We start from the raw sequence: 25,564 nt of genomic DNA on the forward strand, positions 1-25,564 counted from the left end.
AGTCACTTTATTGGTGTGCGGTGATAACTCTGAAACTGTCCATTTTTCCTCCAAAGTTTTTGCTGTGCTTTGCCGTTTGTTTTTTTTTAAGTCAAAATTATTTGGTTTGTAGGAGAACCTAATTTTTATACTTAAATATTTGATATTCCCAGGTAAGTTATCTGCCTGAGAGTGACAATTGCATAACAAAGTGTATTGTGTTTATGTATGTGCATATGTACCCATTTATGTATGTGTCTTAATGACTAATATTCATCAGTGTTCTCATGTGCAACTTTAGCCAGTCTGACTTGCTAATATTCATTGTAGCCAAAATATACAAATCCTTCTGGACCTGTGACATGTTAGCATTGTAAGTTAAAGGATCAACCAGAAAAAGATACCATGAGTTAATGCTTTCTGTGATTTTGGTTTACATTGAACAATATTAGTTAGTCCCTCAGACTAATGTTGGACATTAGCCCATCTTAAATATTACCTGTACTAAATTGATCATGGTCTGGGGCCTAAAAGTATGTGAAGATTGTGTTGAATATATGTGTTCATAAAGCATCTTTCTAACATAAAGACTTTGGGTTTGACAAGCACATTTATCATCTAATTCTGAAAAAAAATATCAGTACTCTGTCAAACTTGAAACATGTATTAAAAGTTTGATATTGCTCAGTTTTTTGTTTATTCTCTTCCTATATAGTTAATCTTATGTTTTTATGATATATCAGCCCTCTTGGGCTATTAGTGAGAAGTCACACAAACCACATTGGTCTGTGGCATGTACAAAAATAAGAGTAAGCTCTGAAGATGATCTCGATGTGCTTAGTCAATATGGCTGTTTATCCTTGAATCTGTGTGTGTTGGGAAAGGATGCACTAACACTGGGTGAGTCCTTGTCTTCCTGTCTTTGTGGGTCGGCACTCTTGAAAGTAAATAATCACACTTCACTCATGCTTTGGGGCTTCTCAGAGGTCACTTAGAGATCTAGGAGAGGTGATAATGCCCTGAAATACAGCGACTCTAGCCCACCCCCATGTCTTGGCTCCCCCGCTTCTGGCCATTCTTGGGTTAGCATCGTGGTGGCTTTACTAGTGCAACTGAGAGGGAAAGGTGGAGATTGGGAGAAGCTGCTTTCTAGGATCAGGTATTAATGGGCACAAATTGTAAATCCGAAGGGTAAGCAGCAGACGTAATACTATAGAGCCAGTAGAAAAATTCTTAGACAAAGCACATTGTCTGGCTCAGTTTTGAAATGACACACCTCCTACATTGGGCACTGACTGTATCTTCTTCTCTCTTGACAGAACTCTTCAAGGCAATGTCAAGACTGTATTTCAGAATTCACTCCTCTTGCCTCTCTATCAAGTCCAACCTATCGAAGCAATGAGCTCACCAGTTCTCCCCCCGCCGCAAGGTCTCCTCCTCATTCTAAAAAAGTGATGCTGACATACTGGAACAGTCAGGATTATTCAGTCCTCCCACTTGGGTTTAATTTTTCCAATAACTGTTACAAGTCCAGTGCAAGACACTACTATCATGGATCAGGTTTGGAAACGCCCGTATGACAGATCACCAATTCAAGCCTTTAAAGAACTGCATTTTTGAATGTTCGCGTGTGTGTGTGCGTGTGTGTGTGTATGCATATGTGTGCATGTGTGTGTATTCTGTTTCCAGAAGAGGGAACAAATACATAATAAAACTAAGTACTTGGCTCTCACTGTCTGGAGTAATGATTAGGCAGACAGAACTGAGAGCCTGAAGTCTCTGTCCTTCCAGGCCTGATGTGGCCTCTTCAAAAAATAAAAATTTGAACTGCTAAAGCAGTGAACATCTTACACAGTCTGGTACTGTGAGACTGGTAGCACTTAGAAGTCCCCATGTTCTATGTTAAAAAGTTTTGAGTTTTTCTTTCCTTTTTTTTTGGCACATCCATTACTTTCTTCTATTGTCTTCAGTCACTTACTGTCACTTGAAGTAGATAGTCTCAGTGAATGACCTTCATTTTGATAGCAGCAGTTCAGTTTTGAGCCAGAAGCTTTGACCTCAGATATCTCCAGTGACAGTCCCTTCATGCATTTCACAGCTGTTCGTGATATTTCTCTTCATCCTTCTTCTTCCCTGGCTCTTCAAAACAGTTTTCTTCCCATACTTTGTCTGTCAAACAAGCTGACGTTGCCTCTGTGATCATCTCTTGTCAGGAAATGCTCTTCTAATGTTCATGTTTTCTAAGTGGCCATGGCCAAATTGGGCATCTGTGTGGTCATGTATATCATGTTTTCTAGTGCAAAAAAGAAACAATACTTTTATGTTTGCTCCTCCAAAGGGAAGCTGGTTATCAAAGGTAGTACTGGCATTTTACATGTCAAACCCAAAGTCGCTTGTGCTGCATGTGTTCATTTATCACAATATGTCCTAGAAAAGTTAGAATAAATTTAGTTCATTTTTACTCCCTTTCCATCACCTCACTGCTTCCATGGAGAAAAGTGTTTATGTGTATGACTGTGTGAGCCAATATACTTGGTACAAATTAGGAAATAATGATAACTTAGCTTTTCCTCTGAGAGCTCTGAGGTAATATTTTGTCAGACTTCAAAGAATGAAGTTTCTTGGTTTCCTGCTGATGGAAAATTTTATTTCAGGGGCTTTAAATGGGGATGGGGGGGTAGTACTAATTAAGGACAATTGCCAGGGGGCTTTGGCACAAATGATTGACTATAATGTCATCATACAGCACCCTGTGTTGTAGTGAAAGGGAAATCAGGAATCTCATTTTCTGAGACATAACCATCAGGTAGCAATTGTCTTTCAAAATGAACTAAAACTATTTCAGATTGAAAGGATATGGTTACAAGATAGCCTTTCAATTTTTTAAAAGCAATACAGCCAGCTTGTACTTCTTCCAAGGCTCTCTAGTGTTTACCAAACCTTACGCTAAAAACTTGGTGTGTCCTCTGTCTTGGGAAGGTGTAAATGATTGAAGGATTGCTTTAAAAGTTCCCATTATTTTTACATACCCAGTGTTTGTTTATATGAACACTCTCCATGACATGTTTGAATGTCCATTAAATTTGCTTATTTCAATTTGAGAGAGTCAAACATAAACAGTGAAAACATGGACCTTTTTCGAAAGGCCTCATCCAAGGACCACATCTAAGTAACTACCTGTTCCCAGAATGCCTTGTGTGATGATGAGAAAATGGTATATGTAGTCATCACACTGGGAGCTTGCCTTTAGATGTTTAATGTTAGGCTTATGGGCATTCAAGGTTAGTCATTGAGAGCATAGGGTTTCACTTTAAAAAAGATATATTTGAATTATAGAGAATTTTTTTTCCTAAATTGAGTACTAATGACAAGAACCAGTGAATTATTTTAAAGTTGATGGAATGTTTAAATGAATTATGAGCACTTATCATACCAAAGATTAGGCTGAATAAAGTTTGACTGTCAACAAGAAGTCATTTTACTGCCCTACAGACTAAGAATCATAGCATTTTTAGACTGAAGATTTAATGTTAGCGTTTCAATAAGAACCCTTTCAGTTTCAAGTAATTCTGTTCTGTCATGGGCTCTTAGCAGTATTATAAACTTAGTCATTGGATGACTTGGATGTCACATTCAGAATCATACCATTCATAAACACTGGTGTATGTATTTTTAAAGATTTTTTTAAAACCTAATATGGGTATAAATGTAATACCTGTAGTGGTGACAAATTTCCTGTGCATTTAGTTAACAAATTATTTGTAATGTATTTTTTTAGAAATCTTAAAATTGCCTTTGCACTGAAATATTTTTCATAGCTGTTTATATATCTCTTTTATGCATTCATTTGTTAACACACCATTTCTAATTTTTTAAGTATGTTTTGAAAAGTTTTTTTTAATTTTATGGGTTTTGGCCACTTTACATTTAAATTTTGCTGATAGTTGTGACTGAATGTTTAAAAATCTGATGAATGTGAAAATTTCAGATGCGATTTCTTGCTTTCTCTTTCTCCTAAACTATTGCTGTTTTTGATGGTAGTAATTACTGTAAGGCACATCTCCAAATCGTAGTTTGCGAAGTTTTTTCACCTTAATCCTTTGCAACATCATCCTATTTGATTTTTTTTTTTACTCATTTCCATCCTTTTGCCTTAAATAAGAAAATTCTTGTTTGGTGATTGAATATGCTGGATTCCCACTCTGCCTACAACCAAAAGTTTACTACATCCTTTTGACAATTTAATTCTTTCATCAAAGATCACTAAGACTTTTCAGAGTCTAAAATGTGTTTTAGAAAATAGCCTGAAGAATTGTCAAATAGATTTGTGTAGGTATTTTGAATAAACTATAGGGGTGGGAAGAGATGCAGATGTTAGGCCAGGATCAGTGAAATGGAGAAAAGGAGGACCCCAGTGAAATGGCATTTTTTATATCTGATTCATTTATTAATTAGTTCTTATCATATTTGCCTTATAATGGTTGCAGGTTATATAAGAATCTGCTCCATGCCCTAGGTTTTAAAAATCCTATTAAGATGTTACATAGAGATAATGAGGAAACTATGGTTTCACCAATGTATGGGACTTCTGGAGTGGGGAGTCTGGTCACCAAAGTAAACCAAAACCAGTCTATGACTCCAAAATGAAATCCTAAGGAGTTTACTTGAGGCTCATAGCAGTTAAGTGACTTTTCCAGGCATACAGAGGAAGTTTCTAATCAGAAGCAAAATTTGAACCCTGGTCTTTCTAGCTCAAAGCCCAGGATTATATTTAATATGCCACAATACCTCTGGTGTCAGATAGTAATAAGTGACAAAGTTATGATTTACTGTATTTGAATGCAAACTTTACTGTTCCCACTCTCTTTCCTTAGAGAAGTTTTTTTTTACTGTATCAAGTGATCTTGTCTTTATTTCCATGCCCCTTTTACTTCCAACCCCATGCCGACTCATGACCATGAACACTTATACGCATACATAACCACACTCCTTTCTTTAATCTTTATCATCCCTCCCCTTTTCCTGTTTCTAGACTTCATTCCACTCTCCCCAGGAGGCAGCTCTCTCCACTTCTGGGAAAGCGGAACCCCCTCTTGCATCTGGCTGATAGGTCTTGGCAAAGGTCTTCTATTCTAGCAAGCCTTTCTTCAATAGGCAGGTTGGTTAGGCATCCCCACAACAAAATTTCTGGACAGAGATCTTCCTCCCTCAGAGAGACCAGCTCAATGAAGGGGGGCCAAGAAGCAGAGGTACTCCTGTTCTCTTTGGGTGCCCTCTGTGGGCAGGGAAAACCCCATTCCCAAAATCATGTGAAGAAAGGTAGTTGTCTCTGGGTCAATTCTGATTTCAACAAAACTCCCCTACATATTTGATTCAGTTGAGTGAACAAAGCCAACCAAATATGAAAGATGTGTGAGAGTTGTATCTCATGTTGGACTTTGACATTCATTGCAGCGAATGTAACCTACAATTTATCTGGGATAGATTTAGGAGGAAGAAGCATGTTGGAGCAAGAGAGGAGAATGACAGATTTTATATCACTTCCTCGCTTGCCTTGATTAAACTGTTACAGCTTTAACAAAAATGTTTCATACATGCTGTTAGAACTGTTTTAAATAGACATCAACCAAATGTTCTGTGAAAGCTGAAGAAAATATTTCAAGCTTTGTCTTTTTCTTAACCACTGAATTTTGATGTATTTCTTCACTGGTTAGTAAGAAATAATGACCTTTTTTTTTTTCTTAATAGAATTAAGATTATTTATTTGGCACATAATATAAAGGCTTGGATCTTTCTTTCTTGCAACACTCATTTTTCTGGTGTCACCCATTTGTCTGGATCCTATGGGTATGCAACTTTCAAACAGGGAGAAAAATGCCGGTGAGCCACTGCAGTTTTTTTTTTTGTTTTTTTTTAAGCCAGGGTTTAGGGGAACTGGGGGACAAGAATCATTCTGATAATGTGTCTATAAACAAAGCTTTAATGGAAACTTGTTGGAAGTATTATAAAAGTGTGATTCTACTTTTGCAGAAAAAAAAATCTAAAGATCAGTTTATATAGCTTTATTTTTTACTTTATCAAAATATACAGAATTTTAATATACTGTACATTGTCTCTGACTGAAATTATTATGTGTGTATATGCATTGCCATTGAAAATATCCATCCATTATGTAATATAAAAACAAATCTTCCAAAAATGCCATTGGAAGAAAAAATAGTTACCACTGTATTTAACATAAATGGTATCTGTAGTTGTCATCATCATGAAATATTGACATTTCTTTTTTAATTGTTAAATTCAATAGGTGCATTTAATATATAATAAATCAGCCTTTAAACAGTAATGTTTAATTGATAACAGTTCATTAACCTGCTCTGAAAAGTCAAACTGTGGACTCAAATAATTCCAACATTTCTGTAAAGTTTATTTTGTATGCTGCTGTTCCTTAATTTTAATTTCTGAAGATATCAGAATATGACTTGTTAAAATTCAGTTTGGGGACTTTTCTGTAGATTATAGCAGGAAATCACACTGCTTGCAATAAAGGAAAAAATGGCTGGTTTAGTTTCTCCACAAACAAAAAAAAGGGATGACTTTGCCAATTTCTGTTAAATTATAACTAAAAATGAGTGATAGAATTAAAATTTCCATCAATGGCTTTGTACTCCTAATTTGAGAATGAGGGCTAATTTACTTGGGTATTTTTATTTGTAAATACATTTTTCCATTGATTATTACAGTAGAGTTTTAGTGACAACAAACAGTAAAACAAAATAATGATCCATCCCTCACCCTTATCAAGCTAAAGAAATCTTTCTGAACTTCTCTATTCACAAGCAAGAACTGGTTTGGAAATCTGGAACGATTATGCATGATAGAATATTAGCTGCATAGGGCTTTTCCCCTTATGAAAATGAAAGACCTTAGTTTTCAAATATGATAAAAGACTAGGCACCTAGAATCATATGCATTAATTCCCCAGGTGGGGTTTTCAGCTCTTTTTTGAATTGTTTGGAAACTCCATCTAGTTTCTGGCTATATTCAAGTTTCAAAATTTGGATTTAGAGTTAAAAGCCCTGGATTCTGATCCCAACTCTACTTCTTAGTTCTTCTGTTCTTCATCGATCAAGTCACTTCATAGAGTTGTTAGAATTGTCATCAACCCACAAAGGCAGAGGGAAGAGGACGAAGGTCCTCTTCATATCAATTGCAGACCCTACCAGAAGGTGATAAAATCCACAAAAGCAGAAATCTGACTTGTTCATCTTTGTATTTACCAGCCTCTAAAGTGCTTCAAACATTGTAAGTATTTAATCATTATTTTTTGGACAGAATCTTTCCCCTTAGCGGTAAACTAAGACAGCACATATATTCATAAGAAATACACTGAGATTCCCCATAAGCACAAATACCCATGAAAAGCTAAAAAAGTAGAAGCTCTTTGAATCCATTGCCTTAATGTTTCTTAATGCTGATGTAAAGATGGAACTAGAGGACCATGGTTCCTCCCTAAGGCTAAACAACAAAAGCAAATGGTTAAATTACTGGGGAGGGGGTGGTACAAAGAATATGCAGGAAGATATAATATAGGCATAAGTATGCTACTCACACCCATCATTTTTTCACTTTGAATTGTTTTATGCACTCCAAGTTATCTATTTGGGGTAAAAGGCAGAATAAAAAAAGAAAAGAATTAAAAGCCAGGTCAAGAAACATCAAAGACACCTTTTTGACATTCTAGTTATCTCACAAGACTGGACAGTTGAACCTGTACATTGAAATCTTTTAAAGGATGAGAAAGGGAAATATATTTTCTAAAAACTTCTGCTACCTTTGCTTTTGTCCCTTTATACCTTCTCGTTCTGAGAGATTCTTTACTTTTCCCATAAATTCTCTTCAAAGGCTTCTCTCTCTGCCATTCTTTTTATATCTTAGAGTATCAAGGTGCTGCTTGGACTGACCATCAGAATTTTCCTATTTTTTCTATATGAGAAAACACCTCATTTTTAATCATGTATTTTCCTTAATATAGTATCTCCTTTGCCACTTTGCATGTAGAATTCATCAGTCACATGTGGGTATGAACACAGCATGATTTTTTTTAAAGTTAATGCTAAATCAAGAGCTGAATTTAATAAGCATTTATTGAAGCACTCTCTTATGTGCTAGGATTTTTCCCAGTAATATAAGAAGGTAGAAAAAGACCTTGATTTGAATCCTAGCTCTGGCCTCTTATTACTTTTGGGAATGACTTAGACAAGTCACTTGAACCCTAATCTTCTCTTTCCTTATTTCTAAAGTCAGGGAAGTTGGACTTGTCAAGGGAAACTAGGTCTTAACCATCTCATTATTTTGTGATTTCAATTTCTTAACAATTTTTTGTATCATTATCCTTATTCCAAAGATTATTGTTGGCAATAGAAAACAAAATAAGATTGAGCTGCCCACCTTCGAAGTCTCTCTTTCATTTGTTATCTTTCCAACTACCCAGAGCTGGAGCAGCTAGGTGGCGCTGTGGATAGGGAACCAGCCCTGGAGTCGGGAGGCCCTGAGTTCAAGTGTGACCTTGGGCAAGTCACTTAACTCCATTGCCTTAAATTTTTAAAAAAAATTACAAAAAAATACCAACTACCCAGAGAAGTCTTCCTTTCCATGTTTTAATCCTCCTCTTTTGCCCAGTATAGTTATTTTTAAAGGTGAAAGGGAACATATTTTTGCTCTCTGTGGTTTATCTTTGGTATTGGTGATAACCTTTCCAAATGCTTCCTTCCTACTCCCTGCAGTTTCATCCCTTTTTCTGAACTTGGAATGAGGAAACCTGATGCAATGACAAGAAACTGGATTTGGAATCAGGGGACCTAGTGCCGCTGCATTCTATGTTGATATTTAGCAAGTCACTCACTCAGTGCTGTAACTAAAGAATCTGTGAGCTGCCTTCCAGTTCTAAATCTGTGATCCTATGAACTCAGTTCTAAAATTCAGATACTCCTTGGCTATCACAAATGGGGGGAAAAGTTCATGGACTCCATAAGACTCAATCACATCCCTTAAGAATTTATAGAATTGGGATTGAAAAATGTAGGAAAGTTGGTACAGAAATGGGGGGTGGCAGGGGGAAGAGAGGTAGTCTGAATTAAGGTAAAGAAGGAATAATAAGAGCTCATCTGAGTTAAGGAAGAGAAAATGTTTGGAAAGGAAGATTAGGAAAGCATTTGTTTAATATTTCTAAAACAACTCTACTATGTCATCTCTTAATTAACAGGAATATTTTATGAGGCTTTGTAGATGAAAGATGCTAATTGCCCCAGAAAAATCCCCAGACCCCAGTATGACATCACACAAGCTTCTATTTCATTTTCTCACGAGGAATTAAAGGCAGTCAGTAGGGCTGAAAGTATGAGGGATGAGGGGTTTTTTTTGGTTTGGTATTTTTTTTTAATGGGACACCTTCCAATCTATACACCTGTCTTAGGTGAAAGGAATGTGTGATCATACAAATAAAAGTGGCTGTGGCTGATTGCATATTCAGATAGGAACACAGGTTTATTTAAACCAAATATGGCACATTGGATTTGTAGTGCTGCAGGTGCCAAAAAAAAAAATGGTGTTTTGCACCTGTCTTTTAGGTGCACAAACAATCATCTGATTCATTTGGGAAATCTGCTACCATCTGAAATTAATATTCAGGTAAGTCTCACTTTTCAGGGAGGAAAAAAAAATGAGAACTTTACACAATGAAATAACAATAAAGTAATATGGAAGAACCTTCTTGAACTCATGAAAGAAATGTTGTGTTTTGGTTTCACTTCAAAATAAAAATTTTTTAAATGAGAAATAAAAACCTCTCTTAAAAGGATCAAATCAGATGCATTATGATTACATGTGTTAATAGTTAAAAGTTTTTTGCAGAGGCAGCTAGGTGGCGCAGTGGATAAAGCACCAGCCCTGGAGTCAGGATTATCTGGGTTCAAATCCGGTCTCAGACACTTAATAATTACCTAGCTGTGTGGCCTTGGGCAAGCCACTTAACCCCATTTGCCTTGCAAAAAATCCTAAAAAAAAAGTCCTTTGCAGATGTTACCTGTTTATTAAAGAAACAAACAAAAAAAATTAACCAGGAGTTTCATTTGTTTACTTAGCATGTTAGGTATGGGACTCAGCAAACCCAGGGAAAGCATTTATCAGAGCCAAAGCATACATGAGGAATTTATGGTAAATGTCACAATTTCATATCTAATACTTTAATAGTTTTTAAAAGTCCATTCTTATAGACTTGATTAGCTGCTGCTTTGTGAAGTCATTCCTAATTATATGGCATAAACATTGATAATGTTGTTTTAATATTATTAGCCAATTTGCAAATGATGTCATTTATCCCCATTCAAGAAACTGTCATAAATATTTACAAGGAAATATCAGGCTTTAAAAATCAGAATTTGTAGAATACAGTTATCTAAAGATCCTAATTCTATCAATTCTGCACAAAATCCAGATTGTGGTAGTAATAGGATGATAGTAAGTCCTGGAGATACACATGCAAATTCATGGTTCACATGAAATGAACATCTAATCCAAACATTTTATTGATGAACAGGTTATGACTTATCGCACAGGTATCCGCCCTCCTTTTCTAATGTATCTCAGATCAGTTTACAAAATGATTTAATGGAATTTTAAAAGACTCAATTACACTGGTAAATTTCCCAGATTTCACAGATGGGAGTGATTTGAACAATCTAGATGTGTCTATAGATTGTTCCCAAATTAAAGATTTATGCCATTATTTGGCCTAAAATAAAAAATGCATTTATTATAAAAATTGCACCTGGTCATGAAGTTACAATTCTCTGTTTACAGATGGAAAAGCTGAGACTGAGGTCCTTGGTTACAGGACCTCACAGAGAGCAAGCAAATCTAGTATTCAAACCCACAGTCTTCTGAATCTGAAGCCAAACTTCATTCTTATACAACATTCTATAATACTGTTAAGATCACTGCATCCTGAGAACAAAAATTGGCCCTTAAAAAACATTAATCTGGAGTAAAGAAGGCCTAGAAGATTGACAAATAAGTATGAAATGCAATCCAGATAAAGGCTTCAGGGAAGCTAGATCCTATTAGTCTTTATCCTGATCTACCTGTTAGAGAAGCTAGCAGTTCTATTTTACTCCAGAAAAAGTAAATTTAACATCTGTTTTTCTTAAAGGAACAAAATCCAGAACTCTTAATTCCCTCCACAGTCTTATTAAAGGATTCAAAATGGTATAAGTCTTACCAAATAATGGAAAATCAGGGTGCCATAATTATAATATTTACTAATTTTCTTACTATGTCATGCTCATTTGGTCCGGTTGATCTATGGCCATCTTATTGTGCACTCCAGTCTTTGACTCTGATTTTGAACTCCTTGTACTCCATGCTTGGAATGTACTTTGTCTTCCCTTCTTCCTTCCAGACTCATTTCAAATACCATTTCCTACAAGCTTTCTCTGGTCCTTGAGCTGTTAATACTTCTCTCCCCTCAGTCGCCTTCAGTCCATTTTATATATGCCTATACCCACAATTTGTTTCCCCTGATAGAATGTAAGCTTCTTGAAAGTAGAGACAGTTTCATTTTTGTTTCTAGTACCTAACACAGTATATGGCACATAACAGGTGCTTAATAAATCCATGTTAAAACCATGGAATTAAAGAAATAAAAGATAGGAAGGCCCATGTGGGTAGAATACTAAGATTTTTTTCTAAATCATATATTTAAATTACAAGTTTTACTCAATTTTTTTCCTTTAACAAATACTTACACAGGACAGCTCAAGGTAAGGGCAGAGAGGAAAACTGCCATGATGTTAAAAAAAAAAGTGAAAATTTTTAAATGCTTATTGCTTCATTGCAAAATAGAAATTGGATACATATTTACATTCCATTTCATATGAACATGGAATTGATCTAATACATTGTTGAATATTTGAGAATGAACTTCAAAAGAGATGACCCAAATAATATCCATCATTGAAAGGGATTTGACAGCTAATATTCACCATTTCAGTAACTTGCTGGAAAGGTCTTGAATAGAAAGATTTACTTTCCTCACACATCAAAGATAATTCAATTTGGGGATAAAATATTTCAGTGTTTAAACCATTGAAATACTAGTGTCTCATGACCCAGTTCAAGTGTGATCAAATGCACTGGGGTAAAGGGAGATGTGTAAATTTGGGAAATTTTATTGCTTTGCTTTGAATTATTAGAAAATTATGCTTGCCAGGCAATGAAATGAGTTGGTCACAATCCAAACTTGATTTAAGAAAATTGAGGAAAGCTATATAGGACAAGCTGTCATTTACAGACTATAACATCTTTAACAAATTAATTTGTTAATAAAAACAAATGTTTTTCTCAAGTTTTTTTCATAGAGACTTGAAAATCTTAAAGTAATCTTTATTTTATATACATACAGCTTGGCATAGGTGGGAATCATACAGGACAGCCAGGAAATTCTATTTTGGCCAACAGCCAGTGGTATGGGGATGTCATCTCTTAATCTCTTTGGAGTGTAAGTCTCTTAATCTATAAAATAAAGGAGCAGAAAGAAAAGATGTCTAAAGTCCCTTCCAGCTCTTAAAAATTTTTGATCCTGACAATGTAAATAAAATGATGGGCAGGTAATAAAAGGGATTATTTTTTGCTATTTGTCACTATTGCTAGCTATTTGGAAATTTCTAAAGGGTTATTCTGCTTCCCAATATAACTAAGAAGAAACTTAAGGGTCTTAATAGGGAACCTTAGATAAAATAGAAATACTATGTCAAAGTTATACTATGGGATATTGCCGAGATTGGTCCTAGAATTTCCTTCCCTTGGAATATTCTAATATATTAGTTTCTTATTTGTTAAAAATAAAAAGTAAGTTTGTGCTTATTTTAAGTTGCTTTCAAGATGCCAGTTTTTAAAAACCCCTGTGCACTTATGTTTGGTTGTAATCACCTTGCTGTTCAAGTTCCTCTTGCTGTTTTCTGGAAACTTCTAGGCTGAGTTCGTTAAAAGTTATAGCTTTGTTGAATTCCATGATATCTACTTGTGACATCAGTGGGAAATAGTGCAAAACCAGTAAGAGATATCTGATATAAACAAGCCCCCTTTTTGTAAATGACCCCCACTTGCCCTAATATGAAGGAGACGGCATCCTGGCCATCTTACATCTACTAGGAAGACTGACAAAGGGCTGGTGAAGTTGGGTGTGCCAAGTCCAAGCTCAGCCTCCTATCATAGTCTGAAGACCATCATATCCAAGGTTCTAGCTATCTAACTATAGGGAGTTAAATCTAATAAATTAATAAATGCACCACTGGCCTGACTGATTCTTTGATTCCCCATCAAACTAGAATAGATTTGAACCATGAGCAAGAGTTTTCATAATCTTTTCTATTGATTATGAGATTATTAAGAATCATAAATGTATAGCTCCTAAACTGTAAGGCATCTCAGAAGCCGTCTAATCCAATCCCCTAATCTTACAGATGAGGAATTGGTATTAAGGGTAACTCCAGGAGATTAAGTAATATACCCAAGGTGACACAGGTAGTGTCAGAGGAGGGTCCTTAACTAAAGAGCCAATGCTTACATTGTTACAAGCTTTAAAGAGAAATGGAAAAACTTCCAGTTTTACAGCAGAGGAAAATATTTGACTTCTTTCAAAACACCCCCAAGGAACAATTGAATACTTTTGATCCAAAGGAGAGCTGAAAATATCAGAATCAATATAGTCCTTAAAAGTCACTTAAGGGGTAGCTAGGTTGTGCAGTTGGTAGACCACCAGTCCTGGAGTTGGGAGGACCTGAGTTCAAATCCCACCTCATACACTTAATAGCTGTGTGACCCTAGCAAATCATTTAACACTGCCTCCAAAGTCTCCTAGTGCAGGAATGTGTTCTACAAACATTTGGGACAGGGAGACATCCCAGCATCTACTTGAACGCTGCTAAGAACATGGATCATATTAGTTTATGAACCTTAGACGTACCTCAATAAGCTCCAATATATGCAGTCGTTTTTTAAAAAACAGGAAGTACCTGTCACCTCAATGGCTGGATTGGGGTGTGCGGGATATTCTTCACCAAAGAATGGAAATTTTAAAAGATACAACTCATTAGATGAGCACCAGCCTAGAGTCAAGAAAACTTGAGTTTAAATCCAGTCTCAAACATTTACTGTGTGACCCTAGCCAAATCATTTATCCTTTGCTTAAGTTTACTCATCTGAAAAAACAGGAATAATAACTTACCAAATGAGTTTATGACTATAAAGTGCTTAGCATAAAGCCTGGTCCACAGTAGGTGTTGTTTGTGTTAGATATTGTTATTACACAACTATTGTTTAATTCAGGCCCCATGACCTTAGCATAGATTATTAGAACAGCCTCCTAAAGGGATTTATTTTTTATAAATCTCTCTGTCTCAAGATTTTGTCCACATATCTCTTCCATATTAATTTTCTTCTCACTCCTATACTTCACCAACTCCAGTTGCCTCTAGAATTAAATACATGCTTTATTTGGTTTTTTCTTTTTATTTATTTTTTTTCACATCTTATGTTGGGTACCAGTTCTGGATTCCCTCAATCTTCCCCAGACGTGTTTTGGAGGGGTGGAAGACAAGTACTCCATCAAGATCTCCAAGTGCTCCATTTATTCACCAAAACATCAGCGCTTAAATACCTTTCCAGTCTTTAATCCACTCCCACTCCTGTGGCACTTAGTAAAATACCTGGTGTTCAAGGACACTAGGTGAAGATAATTCACAATGCTCCCATTTACAAAGGTTCCCAACAATCTTATTGTGAAAATAAACATAAACTCCCCTACCCTCAAAGAGACTGAGAAACTTCAAGAGAAATGAAGTGAGAGGGGGAAAAAAAGTGTAAAAAATGTAAAAAGTAAAAAAAGTCTGTGTTCAGATACTATCAGCTCTGTTTCTGGGATGGATGGAATTCTTTATCATAAGTCCATTTAGAGAAGTTGCTTCAATATTTTTTTCCCACAGTTGCTATTGTTAACAATATTACCCTCCATTTTATTCCTCCCCACTCCCATTTATTCTATTCTCTCTCCTTTCACCCTGCCCCTACTCAAAAGTGTACAGCATCTGATTATCCTCTCCCACAATCTTCCCTCTCTTCCACACCTACACCCCGTCCCCTCCCCCCATCCCCCTTCTCCCTTCTCCCATCCCTTTCCTTTCCTTTTTCTCCTAGGGTAAGATAGATTTCTATAGCCTATTGAGTGTGTAGGTTATTTCCTCTCTGAAGGCTCACTCATTCTCTTCACCTTCCCCCCCATTGCAAAAGCCTTTTTCTTGACTCTTTTAGGTGAAATATCTTAGCCTAGCCTACCTTTCCTTTTCCTTTCTCCCAGTACTTTCCTTTATCACCCCTTGACTCCATCTTTATGCTACCTTATACCATTATATTGAGCTTCCTTCTGTGCCTTGTCTACAGTTTTCTTTTTTTGGTTTTTGCAAGGCGATGGGGTTAAGTGACTTGCCCAAGGTCACACAGATAATTATTAAGTGTCTGAGGTCGGATTTGAACTCAGGTCCTCCTGACTCCAGGGCTAGTGTTCTGTCTACTGTGCCACCAAGCTGCCCCTTCTGTTTAGCTTTAAAAGCCCTTCACCACCTGACACCAATCTATCTCTCTAGCTTCATCTACATACTTTCCCCTGTCACACTGCCTTCCAGCCAAATTAATCTTCAGACACTCCATCTCCCACCTTCATCCCTTTGCTGTGGCTATCTCCCCAGGACTTGTAATGCATTCCCTCCAGAAATCTTCTCTTCCAGCAAAGGGACTACCTTCCACCCTGATTCTCATAACTGCTAATGCCCTCTGGGTCAAACAACAAACTGTTTGTTTATATGTTTTAATTCTTATTACACTTATCCTTTATATACTTATGTCTTTATTAGACAAATTAGAATGTAATTTGCAAAGAGTGTTTCATTTCTTATGTATCCCCAGGACCTAATACAGTGCTGACACATAAAGGGCACTTAAATACTTAATTATATTCTGTGTGTGTGTGTGTGTGTGTATGTATGTATGTGAGACTTTCTCACTCTGTCTCTCTCTGTTTTTGTCTCTCTCTCTCTCTCTCTCTCTCTCTTAGCAATCACAGTTAAGTGATTTGCCAAGCTCATACAATTAGTAAGTGTCTTGAGACCAATTTGGACTCGGTCCTTCTAACTCTAAGGCTGGTATTCTCTTTTGTGACACTCTTGATTGAATTCTCAGAGTATTAAATGATAACCAAGAAGAATCCTAGCAATAACCTGAATGATCCTTTCCTATGCCTTTAATTCCACTGAAGATAACTCTATGGTACAGAAGACCTGGATTTGAAATATTTCATTGAATATTTCCCATTTGATTATTGCTCCATGGAGACTTCAGTTTTCATATTAATGGGGGAGTGGAATTCAAACTTAAATTAATCAGGGTTCCCTTCTAGTTCTCAAAAAATTATCCTATGATCTATAAAACAAAGGTTTTGACCCTAATGATCATGGAAGTTGCCTTTAATTCTAAAAGCTATGATATAGATACAAAAAGATTACTTCTTCCTAGAGGGATTCAGCAACAATTGAATGGTCACTAAGGTTGACTGGATGACATAATGTATAGAGTTCCAGACTTGGAGTCAGGAAGACATGATCAAAGCCAACTTTAGGCTCATGCTAGTTATGTGACCCTGAGAAAATCATGTAAACATGTTTGCCTCAATTTCCTCATCTGTAAAATGAGCTGGAGAAAGAAATGGCAAAGTACTCCAATATATTTGCCAGGAGGGAGCAACTGGGTGGCACAGTGGATAAAGCTCTGGCCTTGCAGTCAGGAGGATAGGAGTTCAAATCCAGCTTCATACACTTGAGACTAACTAGCTGTTGGACCCCAGGCAAGTCATCTAACTCTTATTGACTCTAATTCAGGACCATCTCCATTCATTTTGATTCATATCTCACCTTTGAACTCAGAGGGCTCTGGAGGAGGAAGTGAGACTGGTGAAAGCCAATTCACGTGCTTGTCCTAGCATCTCCTCCATGCTGTCATGGTCTTCTTCAAGAATGAAGGACAAAAAAAAAAATCAGTATCATCTCTTGCCAAAAAAGACTCTAAATGGGATCATAAAGAGTTAGATTACTGAAAAAAAAACTAAACAACAACAAAATTTTATCACTACTTTTTGCAATGTACTTAGTTCTATCTTCATGAAAAGCAAAATATTCTTGTTTTTCTTTCTCTGAATATAATGTAAAGCCTAAGAATTTAAGTTGCACCCATGATGCCATCAAGAGATATCAGTGTATTTTATTTTCTGAAGGAAGGAGGGGGAGGAAAGAGACTCAGTGCTGGGTTATCTAATAACTTTGGAATCCTTTAATGAGGGACTACCAAAACAGCATACTCTGAGTCAAGCCTATTACGCTAGAGGTGATTTGTATGTTTTGCCTCTGAATGCTTAAATGACCAAGATAAGAACACAATGAGGCCTTCTACTTGCCTTAAGTATCTTGAAATAAATAGTCTTACCTGTCCCAGGGTCTGATGATTAGATTAGTCTTCTTGTTGTTGTTTGTCCTTCCTTTTCCCAGAGGACCAATGACATCACAGGGTGATGTTTCACTAATGCAGGAATTGGATTTAAGGGAGGCAGAGTTGCACAAATTCTGATTAGGTCTAGGAAAGGAAAGAAAACCCAAAGCATGACCAGGAACAATACTTTTAGGTTTCTGCTGGGTATGACTATCAATAGCATGCTATTTATTTAGGTATTGACAGCTAGTGACCCTGGATTCAGGAGGATCTGAGTTCAAATTTGACCTCAGACACTTAATAGTCACTAGCTGTGTGACCTTGGGCAAGTAACTTAACCCTGATTGCCTCGCATCCAGGGTCATCTCCAGTCCACTTGATCCACATCTGGCCACTGGACCCAAATGATTCTGGAGGAGAAAGTGAGGCTGGTGACTTAGCACAGTACTCCCTCACTAAACTCCAATTCATGTGCATGTGATGGCATCACCTCCCTGATGTCATGATCTTCTTTGAGAATGAACAAGCATCATCATCATCATCATCATCATGTATTTCCCCAGCCCACAGAATATAAGCATCTTAGGATGGGGATTGTTTCATTTTCATTGATGTCTCCCCAGGAGTGAGTAAATGTAAGATCTGTAAGAGACAGATCAGAACTCAAACAGACTGGATTCATTCTTGGTGACTTTTCATTAAATAACACGATGAGCATCATTTCTCACACCCAGATCACACAAACACACAGAAAGGGGTCTTCAGCTTTCTCATGCTAGGCCTTAGGCTAGTGAGAAATCTAATACAGAATAGGTTTTAATTAGTCTCAAACAAATTCAAGGTATTTTACCAAAGCCCATAACCAGTGAAAACAATGGTTCTTTTTCCAATGGGTCTCTCCTTTCCATAAGGATCAATATAATGTTCTAGCCTTATAATATTGCCCCCCCTTCCATTCTTTCCATGAGAAAAAATAATTTAAAATAGTCTTCCCTTCTGGTAGTTCCCACCCTCCTAAACAATTCACATATCTCACAGTACCAGACTTAGGACTGTAGGATATACTTATAAAAATATAAGCAAACGTCCTTCCTCAACTTCATGGCTTCCTAATGTGCTCACTTTTCTCTTTAAAACTTTGTCTAGAAGTTCCTTCTCTTTAAGGAAGGGAGATTTCACATGACCTTGCTGGACTTGTTCCAGGTGCTTGTATATTTTTCTGAACCACATTATTCTAGGTCTCCACATCAAACTACCTGACATCAGTTCTTCCTCCCTTGGGGCTGCTATGTGATGTTCAAATGAATATATGCAAGCTCCTTTCCATGGAACCAAGTTTCTGCCTGGATATAGATACCATCCCTCAATAGGACCTCTCTTATAAAGGCCAAGTCAAAACTCTTAGCACAGATAAAGTAGACAGAGAGCCAGCCCTTAAGTCAGGAAGATTCATTTTCCTAAGTTCAAATCTGGTATCAGGGATTTACTAGCTGTTAGACACTCACCCCTGTTTGCATCAGTTTCTTCATCTGTAAAATGAGGTGGAGAAGGAAATGGCAAATTACTGCAATCTCCTTGAAAAGAAAATTCCAAATGGGCTCATAAAGAGTTGGGCATGATTGAAATGACTCAATAGCAACAACACCAAGTTTTATCAGGAATGAAATATTGAAAACTAGGTGGCACAGTAGATATAATCTTGGGATAGAGAAAGGAAGACTTGAGTTTAAAACTAGCCTCAGTACTAACTAGCCAGGGTCACCTAGCTAGTTAGTACTGAGGTTAGATTTGAACTCAAGTCTTCCTGACTTGTGACCCTGGGCAAGTCACTTAACCTCAGTTTCCTCAAGTATAAATTTTGTTTGTCAGTTGTGTTCAACTCTTCATGGCCCCATTTAGGTCCTGGCAAGGATACTAGAATGGTTTACCATGTCCTTCTCCAGTTCATTTTACAGATAAGGAAACTGAGGCAAACAGAGTTAGGTGACCTGCCCAGGATCATACAATTAGTAAGTGTCTAGGTCAAATTTGAACTGAAGTCTTTCTGACTTCAGGCCTGGCACTCTATTCACTGCACCATCAGCTGCCCCAAAAGTGTAAAATGGGGATAATAATAGTGGCTGCCTCCCAAGGTTGTTGTGAGGATTAAGTGAGATAAAAATTATAAAGTACTTAGCATAATGCCTCACACTTAGTAAGCATTATATAAATATTAGTTGCTGTTAAGGGTAGAATTCCCCTTACTGGCACAATTATAATTCAATGAATTTCATCATTGCAGTAGTCTCAAATTAGAGGCAGCCAAGTGATGCGGTAAATTAGGAAGACTCATCTTCCTGAGTTCAAATCTGAACTCAGACACTAATTAGCTGGTGATCCTGTGCAAGTCACTTAACTCTATTTGCCTCAGTTTTCTCATCTGTAAAATGAGCTGAAGGAAATGGCAAATCACTCTAGTAGCTTTTTTCCCCCAAATGAACTAGTATTTATTAGGGAGCCTTCTATGTTTTGAGGCATTGTGCTAAGCACAGCAGATACAAAGAAGTATAAAAGATGGTATCTGTCCTCAAATTAGTTCACAATCTAATAGGAGATAGAATATGCAAACAATGTACAACCAAGACAAATTTACAGGGATAAATTAGGGGATAATCTCAAAAAGGACAGTACAAGCATGGATTTTTATCTGTTTATTAAAAGAATATAGTAAAGGGGGTGGCTAGGTGGAGCAGTGGATAGAGCACCGGCCCTGGAGTCAGGAGTACCTGAGCTCAAATCCATCCTCAGACACTTAATAATTACCTAGCTGTGTGGCCTTGGGTAAGCCACTTAACTCCATTGCCTTGCAAAAAAAAAAAGAATATAATAAGGATGAAAGTCTAGAAAGACAATAAGCTTTAACCAAAACTTTACCAAGCCCTTATTTAAAAAACAGCAAAGGATTCAAATCCCACCACCTTGTTTTTTCTCATTACATGATTTTTCATAACTTTTTCATCAAATAATAATGTTTCCTCCTGTGATTTAGATCAGGATTCTGAAGCTTATAAACTTTGGAATAAGCCAGTAAAAGCTCCTTTCCATGGATTATGACCCTCTGCATGTAAGATATGGTCTTCATTCATATAAATCAACCAACCACAACAGTCACATAACAGATAGTAGAAAGGCAAGAAAAGAAAACAGTGGTAAAGAAAAAAATTAATATCCCAGATTATGACTGGAATAAATTGTACCCCATTGGGATTGTGTTTGAGCATTACTGGTTTGCCCCTAATCATAGTTCTCTTCTGACTTGCATTTTCATGGAGTAATTTGGGAGATATTCCGTGGTGTGGGGGATATTAAAACTCATAGTAGTCTGTGGCTTCATGGGATAAACCTCACTAGTATTATTTCCAAAGGTAGCCTCCAAGTCATTGACAGGAGCCGTCTCCACTATTCCTCTCCACTTATTATTATTATTTCAAGTCTGGTTGTTCCATACTGGAAGGGTTCCAGAAGGATTCATCATAAAATCCTGGTGAAATGAAGAGCAGAAGCTTATGTACTCCCCAATGGTTGATCCATTCTGAACCATACTGTTGCCATTTTTTGACCGCATGGTATCTTTCTGGCATTCTCTGGTTCTGAAACCAGGTCTTGACCTGTTTGTAAGTAAGGTTCAAATTTTCAACCACTTTTCAGATCTGTGGTGGGTTGAGGTATTTTTGTTCCATGAATCTACTGTTGAGTACATTGGCTAGAGCTTTTCTGGACTTTGTATTTGGAAATTAGAGTAAGAGCTTGGGGAGATAAATGACTCTGACTGGAATGCTGTAAGAGCAGCTGGTATTTCTGTGAGTGAGAATAGGAGGTCATGCTTTAGGGGAGATGCTGGAAGGAAGGGGTTCTAACCTGAACCATCCCAGTAAGTCCAGAAGTCCCAAGGGGGTACAATTTATTCCAGTCATAATCTGGGAGATTAGTGTATAGAAGGCACAGTGCTTTTACTAAGTATAAAACACACTACAAATGCAAAATAGCCTTTCAATGAAAAACTGGAAGAGAGACTCAAAAAATGACAGTCTGTGGCTAGCCTAGGAAGACCAACTAAACTGGAGGGTGTCCACTCTAGTATCGTTGCCAAAAACAAAAACCAAAACCCAAATGTGGTCACAAAGAATAGGATACAACTGAAAGAACTGGACAACAAAGGGGCACAATGGATAGAGGGCTAGCTCTGGAGTCAAGAAGACTGCTTTTTCAGTTGTCTCCAAATGGGATATCCAATAGACATCTTAAACTAAACATATCCAAAATGGAAATCAGTATCTTTTCCTTTAAAGCTTCCCTCCTCCTGCTTTTCCTAAGGTAACAAGATCTTCCCAGTCCCTCAGGCTCCCAACCTAGGAGTAGTCTTCAAATTCTCACTATCTCTTACCATGCTCCATATACAATCTTTTGCCAATACCCAATTTCATTTTACAATATACTTTGAATATGCCTCATTCTCTCTTCCAATAATACTGTTACTCTGGTGAAGGACTTCATTATTTCATGCCTGGACTGCCCTGACTGCCTCAAATTCTCTCACCACTCTAATTCAACCTCCATTCAATCACTAAGGTAATTTTCCTAAAATGCAGGTCTGATCATGTCACTATCTTAGTCAATAAACCCCATTGGCTCACCCAGTATCAAATACATAATGCTTTGTCTGGCATTCAAAGCCCTTCATAACTTAGTCCCCTCCTAGTCTTTTTTTTTAGGTTTTTTTGCAAGGCAAATGGGGTTAAGTGGCTTGCCCAAGGCCACACAGCTAGGTAATTATTAAGTGTCTGAGACCGGATTTGAACCCAGGTACTCCTGACTCCAAGGCCGGTGCTTTATCCACTAGGACACCTAGTCGCACCCCACCCCCCAGTCTTTTAACATGTTTATACTCTTTGATCCAGAAGCACTGTGGCTTCCTTGACATTCCAGGAAAAAGAAGACCTAATCTTTAGGTTCTAGACATTTTCTCTGGCCATCCCTGATGCCGGAATGCTCTCCCTGCTCATCTCTGACTACTGGCTCCCCTGGCCTCTTTAACATTCCTGCTAAAAATCCCATCTTTTACTGGAAGGTTTTCTTAATCTCTCTTAATTTTAGTCCCTTCTCTGTTCAATTTCCTATTTATTCTACATATAACTTGTTTGTGTGGTTTTTATTATCTCTCCCATCAGATTATGAACTCTTTGAAGACAAGAACTATCTTTTTACATTCTGTTTCCCCACTTCTTAGCTGACATATAAACCAGATAGATTTCAAATCTCTAATAAGTATCTCTTGGCAATGGCCCTGATTTATTACTCAAGAGCTGACCTGCAGCTCATTGAATAAATCCACAGCAACCTCTTCTTAGTCCTGTATCTACCTAATGATGTTGAGGAAAGTCATGATGTTGAGGACCCTAAATATGAGCCTTTGCACCAGGCCCTGGGCTGGAGCTGGTAGAAACTCGTGCTCTGCTTCCTGTGTTGGAGGGACCAGTTGTGGGCACAGATTGGGCAGTGGGAACTGTGAGTCAACACTATTGTGAAGAGATCATGGCAAAAGAATCATCCCATTGGGTCTGGACCAGAAAATGACTTTCCCACCAGGGTGGGGTTGGGGGAAGGGTTTATTGAGGCTCCCTCCAGAATTATCCTACTGTCATGTCCCATGTCGCAAATGGAACAGAGCTGCTGTTCCTTTTGTGGCTGCTATTCTGGTGGGGCTTTTCCCCATTTCTCCCAAACAGCCTTTCCCTAAACAGAACTCAAACAGCATTCCCACCCCCAATAGAAGTTCCCCAAAAGCCTCCTCCAACTCTGTCCCTTCTCACTCTTTCCTTGGCCCCTTGGTCCTTTGGCCCAGGAACTTTTCCCTCATTCTCCCTCCAATGCTGCAGTTAGAGCCTGGAAACTACACTTTGCAGATCATACCTGAGACAGTTGCCAGCTCCTCCCCTGTTTCCTGGTAGTCTGTAAGATGAAGAGCTGTCAGAGCAGCCAGCTGGCTCTTCTCTGCAGTTACCCCCTGTGTAGGCTGACTGCCTTTCCTGGTTTCAAAGGTTGGCATCACTGCTGCCCTCCTTTCTTCCTTTTCTTATGTAACTTCCTAGATATTAAGCATCAACCCTACTTGCTGTATAACTCCTATCCTTGACATCACAATAGTCTTGGTTGCTTCTTTAATGAATCGGAGAAAGAAAAAAACTCAATTTCCTTCTCCCACCACACTTCTAACTCTGCCTTACTAATGTTAGCTTATTACACATTCTGAATGGATATTGAAGATATGATGCAGTGGGAAGAAGGCTGACTCTGAGGTCCCAGGAACTAGGACAAAATCCCACCTCTGATAATTAATAGTCTAATACTGTGTGACCTGATTGTTCAGTGAGGTACAGAACCAGAGTTAGCTTGGGCAGAATAGGAGTGAGGCACTGGTTCAGTTCACTTAGTTGTTACAAGCACAGGGATTGTTCAAAATTGGGAGCTTTGATTCATCACTTTCTGTGGCAGCATATTGACTGTAACCCCAGCTCTCAGGCCAGGATCTCCTGGGAAATAAGGAAATCATAAGTCCCAGTTCTGCAATTTTGCTGTTACTAAGATCAGCCAAAGAGAGTGAACACAAAGGATTGTAAGTTATGCCAAGCTCAGGGCACAGTCTGCTTGCTGGGTCTTAGCTCTGGAAAACAAGGTGTCTCCTAATATCTTGACATTACAACAAGGAATTATATAGGAGAAAAAGGAGAGCATTTCAAACTTAGGAGGAAAACCCACACAATGATATTCATTGGATAGAATTAATAGTATAGTTGACCAGAACTTTTGGGATGTTCAAAAGAGTAGCATGAGATTACTTTGTAAAGTTAAAATGAAGCAAGACCATGGATATCTTAAAAGTCAATTTATGAAGTTTCAAGTTTACTTGCTAGGGAATGTTGTTCAGTCATGTCCAACTCTTCATGACTTTGTGGACCATAATATACCAATACTGGTAGTTTGATTTGTCATTTCCTTCTTTAACTTGATAAGTAACAGTGAACTTGGAATGGAGTGTTTAAGGAAGTATGACATCTTTGGTGAGATGGAATGTTAATACAAGCCCTTTTCAGAGCTGCCCATCCACCTTTGGTGTCTACCTGACACTCAACTATCACTTGTGGGGCTCCAAAAAGCTATAACATACCCAATGGTCACACCTCAGTTAACCTTCTTGGCAGATGGGCTAAATCAGATTGAGGATAACTGAAGGACCTCAAACCCATTAGTAAATTATGGGGGTATCTGCCCCAAACATGTGAAGACTTCTGATGAAATGGGTAGATGAAAACAATTTGTTCCAAAGTTCATGAAGTTGGCTGAAGCAGGTACTGCTTCATCCTACTGCTGTAGGATGCTTAGACATTGAAGTTGCCAAGGTCATCCACTGAATCATGGACCATAGTTGGTCATCCCTGACTTTTGTCTTGTCACTGGACTTAGATTATTTTGAAAAGAAAGTTTGACTGATGACTTTGGGCAACCCTGTTAAATCCAGTTCACTCTGAAGTTAAAACATTATCCCATGGTGATATTGGTTCACTTTTGAGGGACACACAATGATGGAGAATGATTAAAGGAATTTAGATAATAGATTCAGGACTGGAAAAGACCTCAGAATTCATCAATGTAAATCAAACCCCTCATTTTAAAGATGAGGGAACTAAGTCCCAAGGATGTTAAAGTAATTTGTCCAAAGTTGTTCAGATGACAATTGATGGAAAAGATGAATTAAAATTGATGGATAATTTTTCTCCAGTGTTTTTTCCATATGCCAGGCTACCTCTGGCTGGGGGAATAGCCCTTTCTATACATTAAGAAGTTTAAAGTGTTGAGTTTAGATTAGAAAGGAGAACAAGGGAAAAGAATATAAAAAGACCTCTAGCAGACTACTGTAAGAGGATAAGTCATATAATGAGGGCCTAGGGAGAATAGAAAA

At 37.6% G+C, this 25,564-nt stretch overlaps 1 protein-coding gene and 2 pseudogenes across 5 annotated transcripts in view; 2 read left to right on the plus strand and 1 right to left on the minus strand.

Moving 5' to 3' along the window:
- Positions 1–14,784, plus strand: part of ATP11A (ATPase phospholipid transporting 11A) — a 238,865-nt gene extending 224,081 nt beyond the window's left edge. For 2 of the 5 annotated variants that reach the window (XR_012469549.1, XR_012469550.1), the window contains one exon: positions 1,299–1,384. Coding sequence is in view for 1 of the 5 variants with exons in the window: in XM_074192057.1 (XP_074048158.1) it covers positions 1,299–1,559 (261 nt within the window). In the remaining 4 variants the exon portion in view is untranslated. Of the gene's footprint in view, positions 1–1,298 lie in introns of all 5 variants that reach the window. The other 3 variants (XM_074192057.1, XM_074192059.1, XM_074192058.1) reach the window with 3 other exon arrangements.
- A 5,985-nt stretch (positions 14,785–20,769) lies between these two features.
- Positions 20,770–21,474, minus strand: LOC141492296 (homeobox protein NANOG-like; annotated as a pseudogene).
- A 1,387-nt stretch (positions 21,475–22,861) lies between these two features.
- On the plus strand, positions 22,862–23,555 carry LOC141491941 (speedy protein C-like; annotated as a pseudogene).
- The last annotated feature ends 2,009 nt before the right edge of the window (positions 23,556–25,564 follow it).

The sequence above is a fragment of the Macrotis lagotis genome, chromosome 6 (assembly GCF_037893015.1).
Source record: "Macrotis lagotis isolate mMagLag1 chromosome 6, bilby.v1.9.chrom.fasta, whole genome shotgun sequence".
Taxonomy (NCBI): Eukaryota; Metazoa; Chordata; class Mammalia; order Peramelemorphia; family Peramelidae; genus Macrotis; species Macrotis lagotis.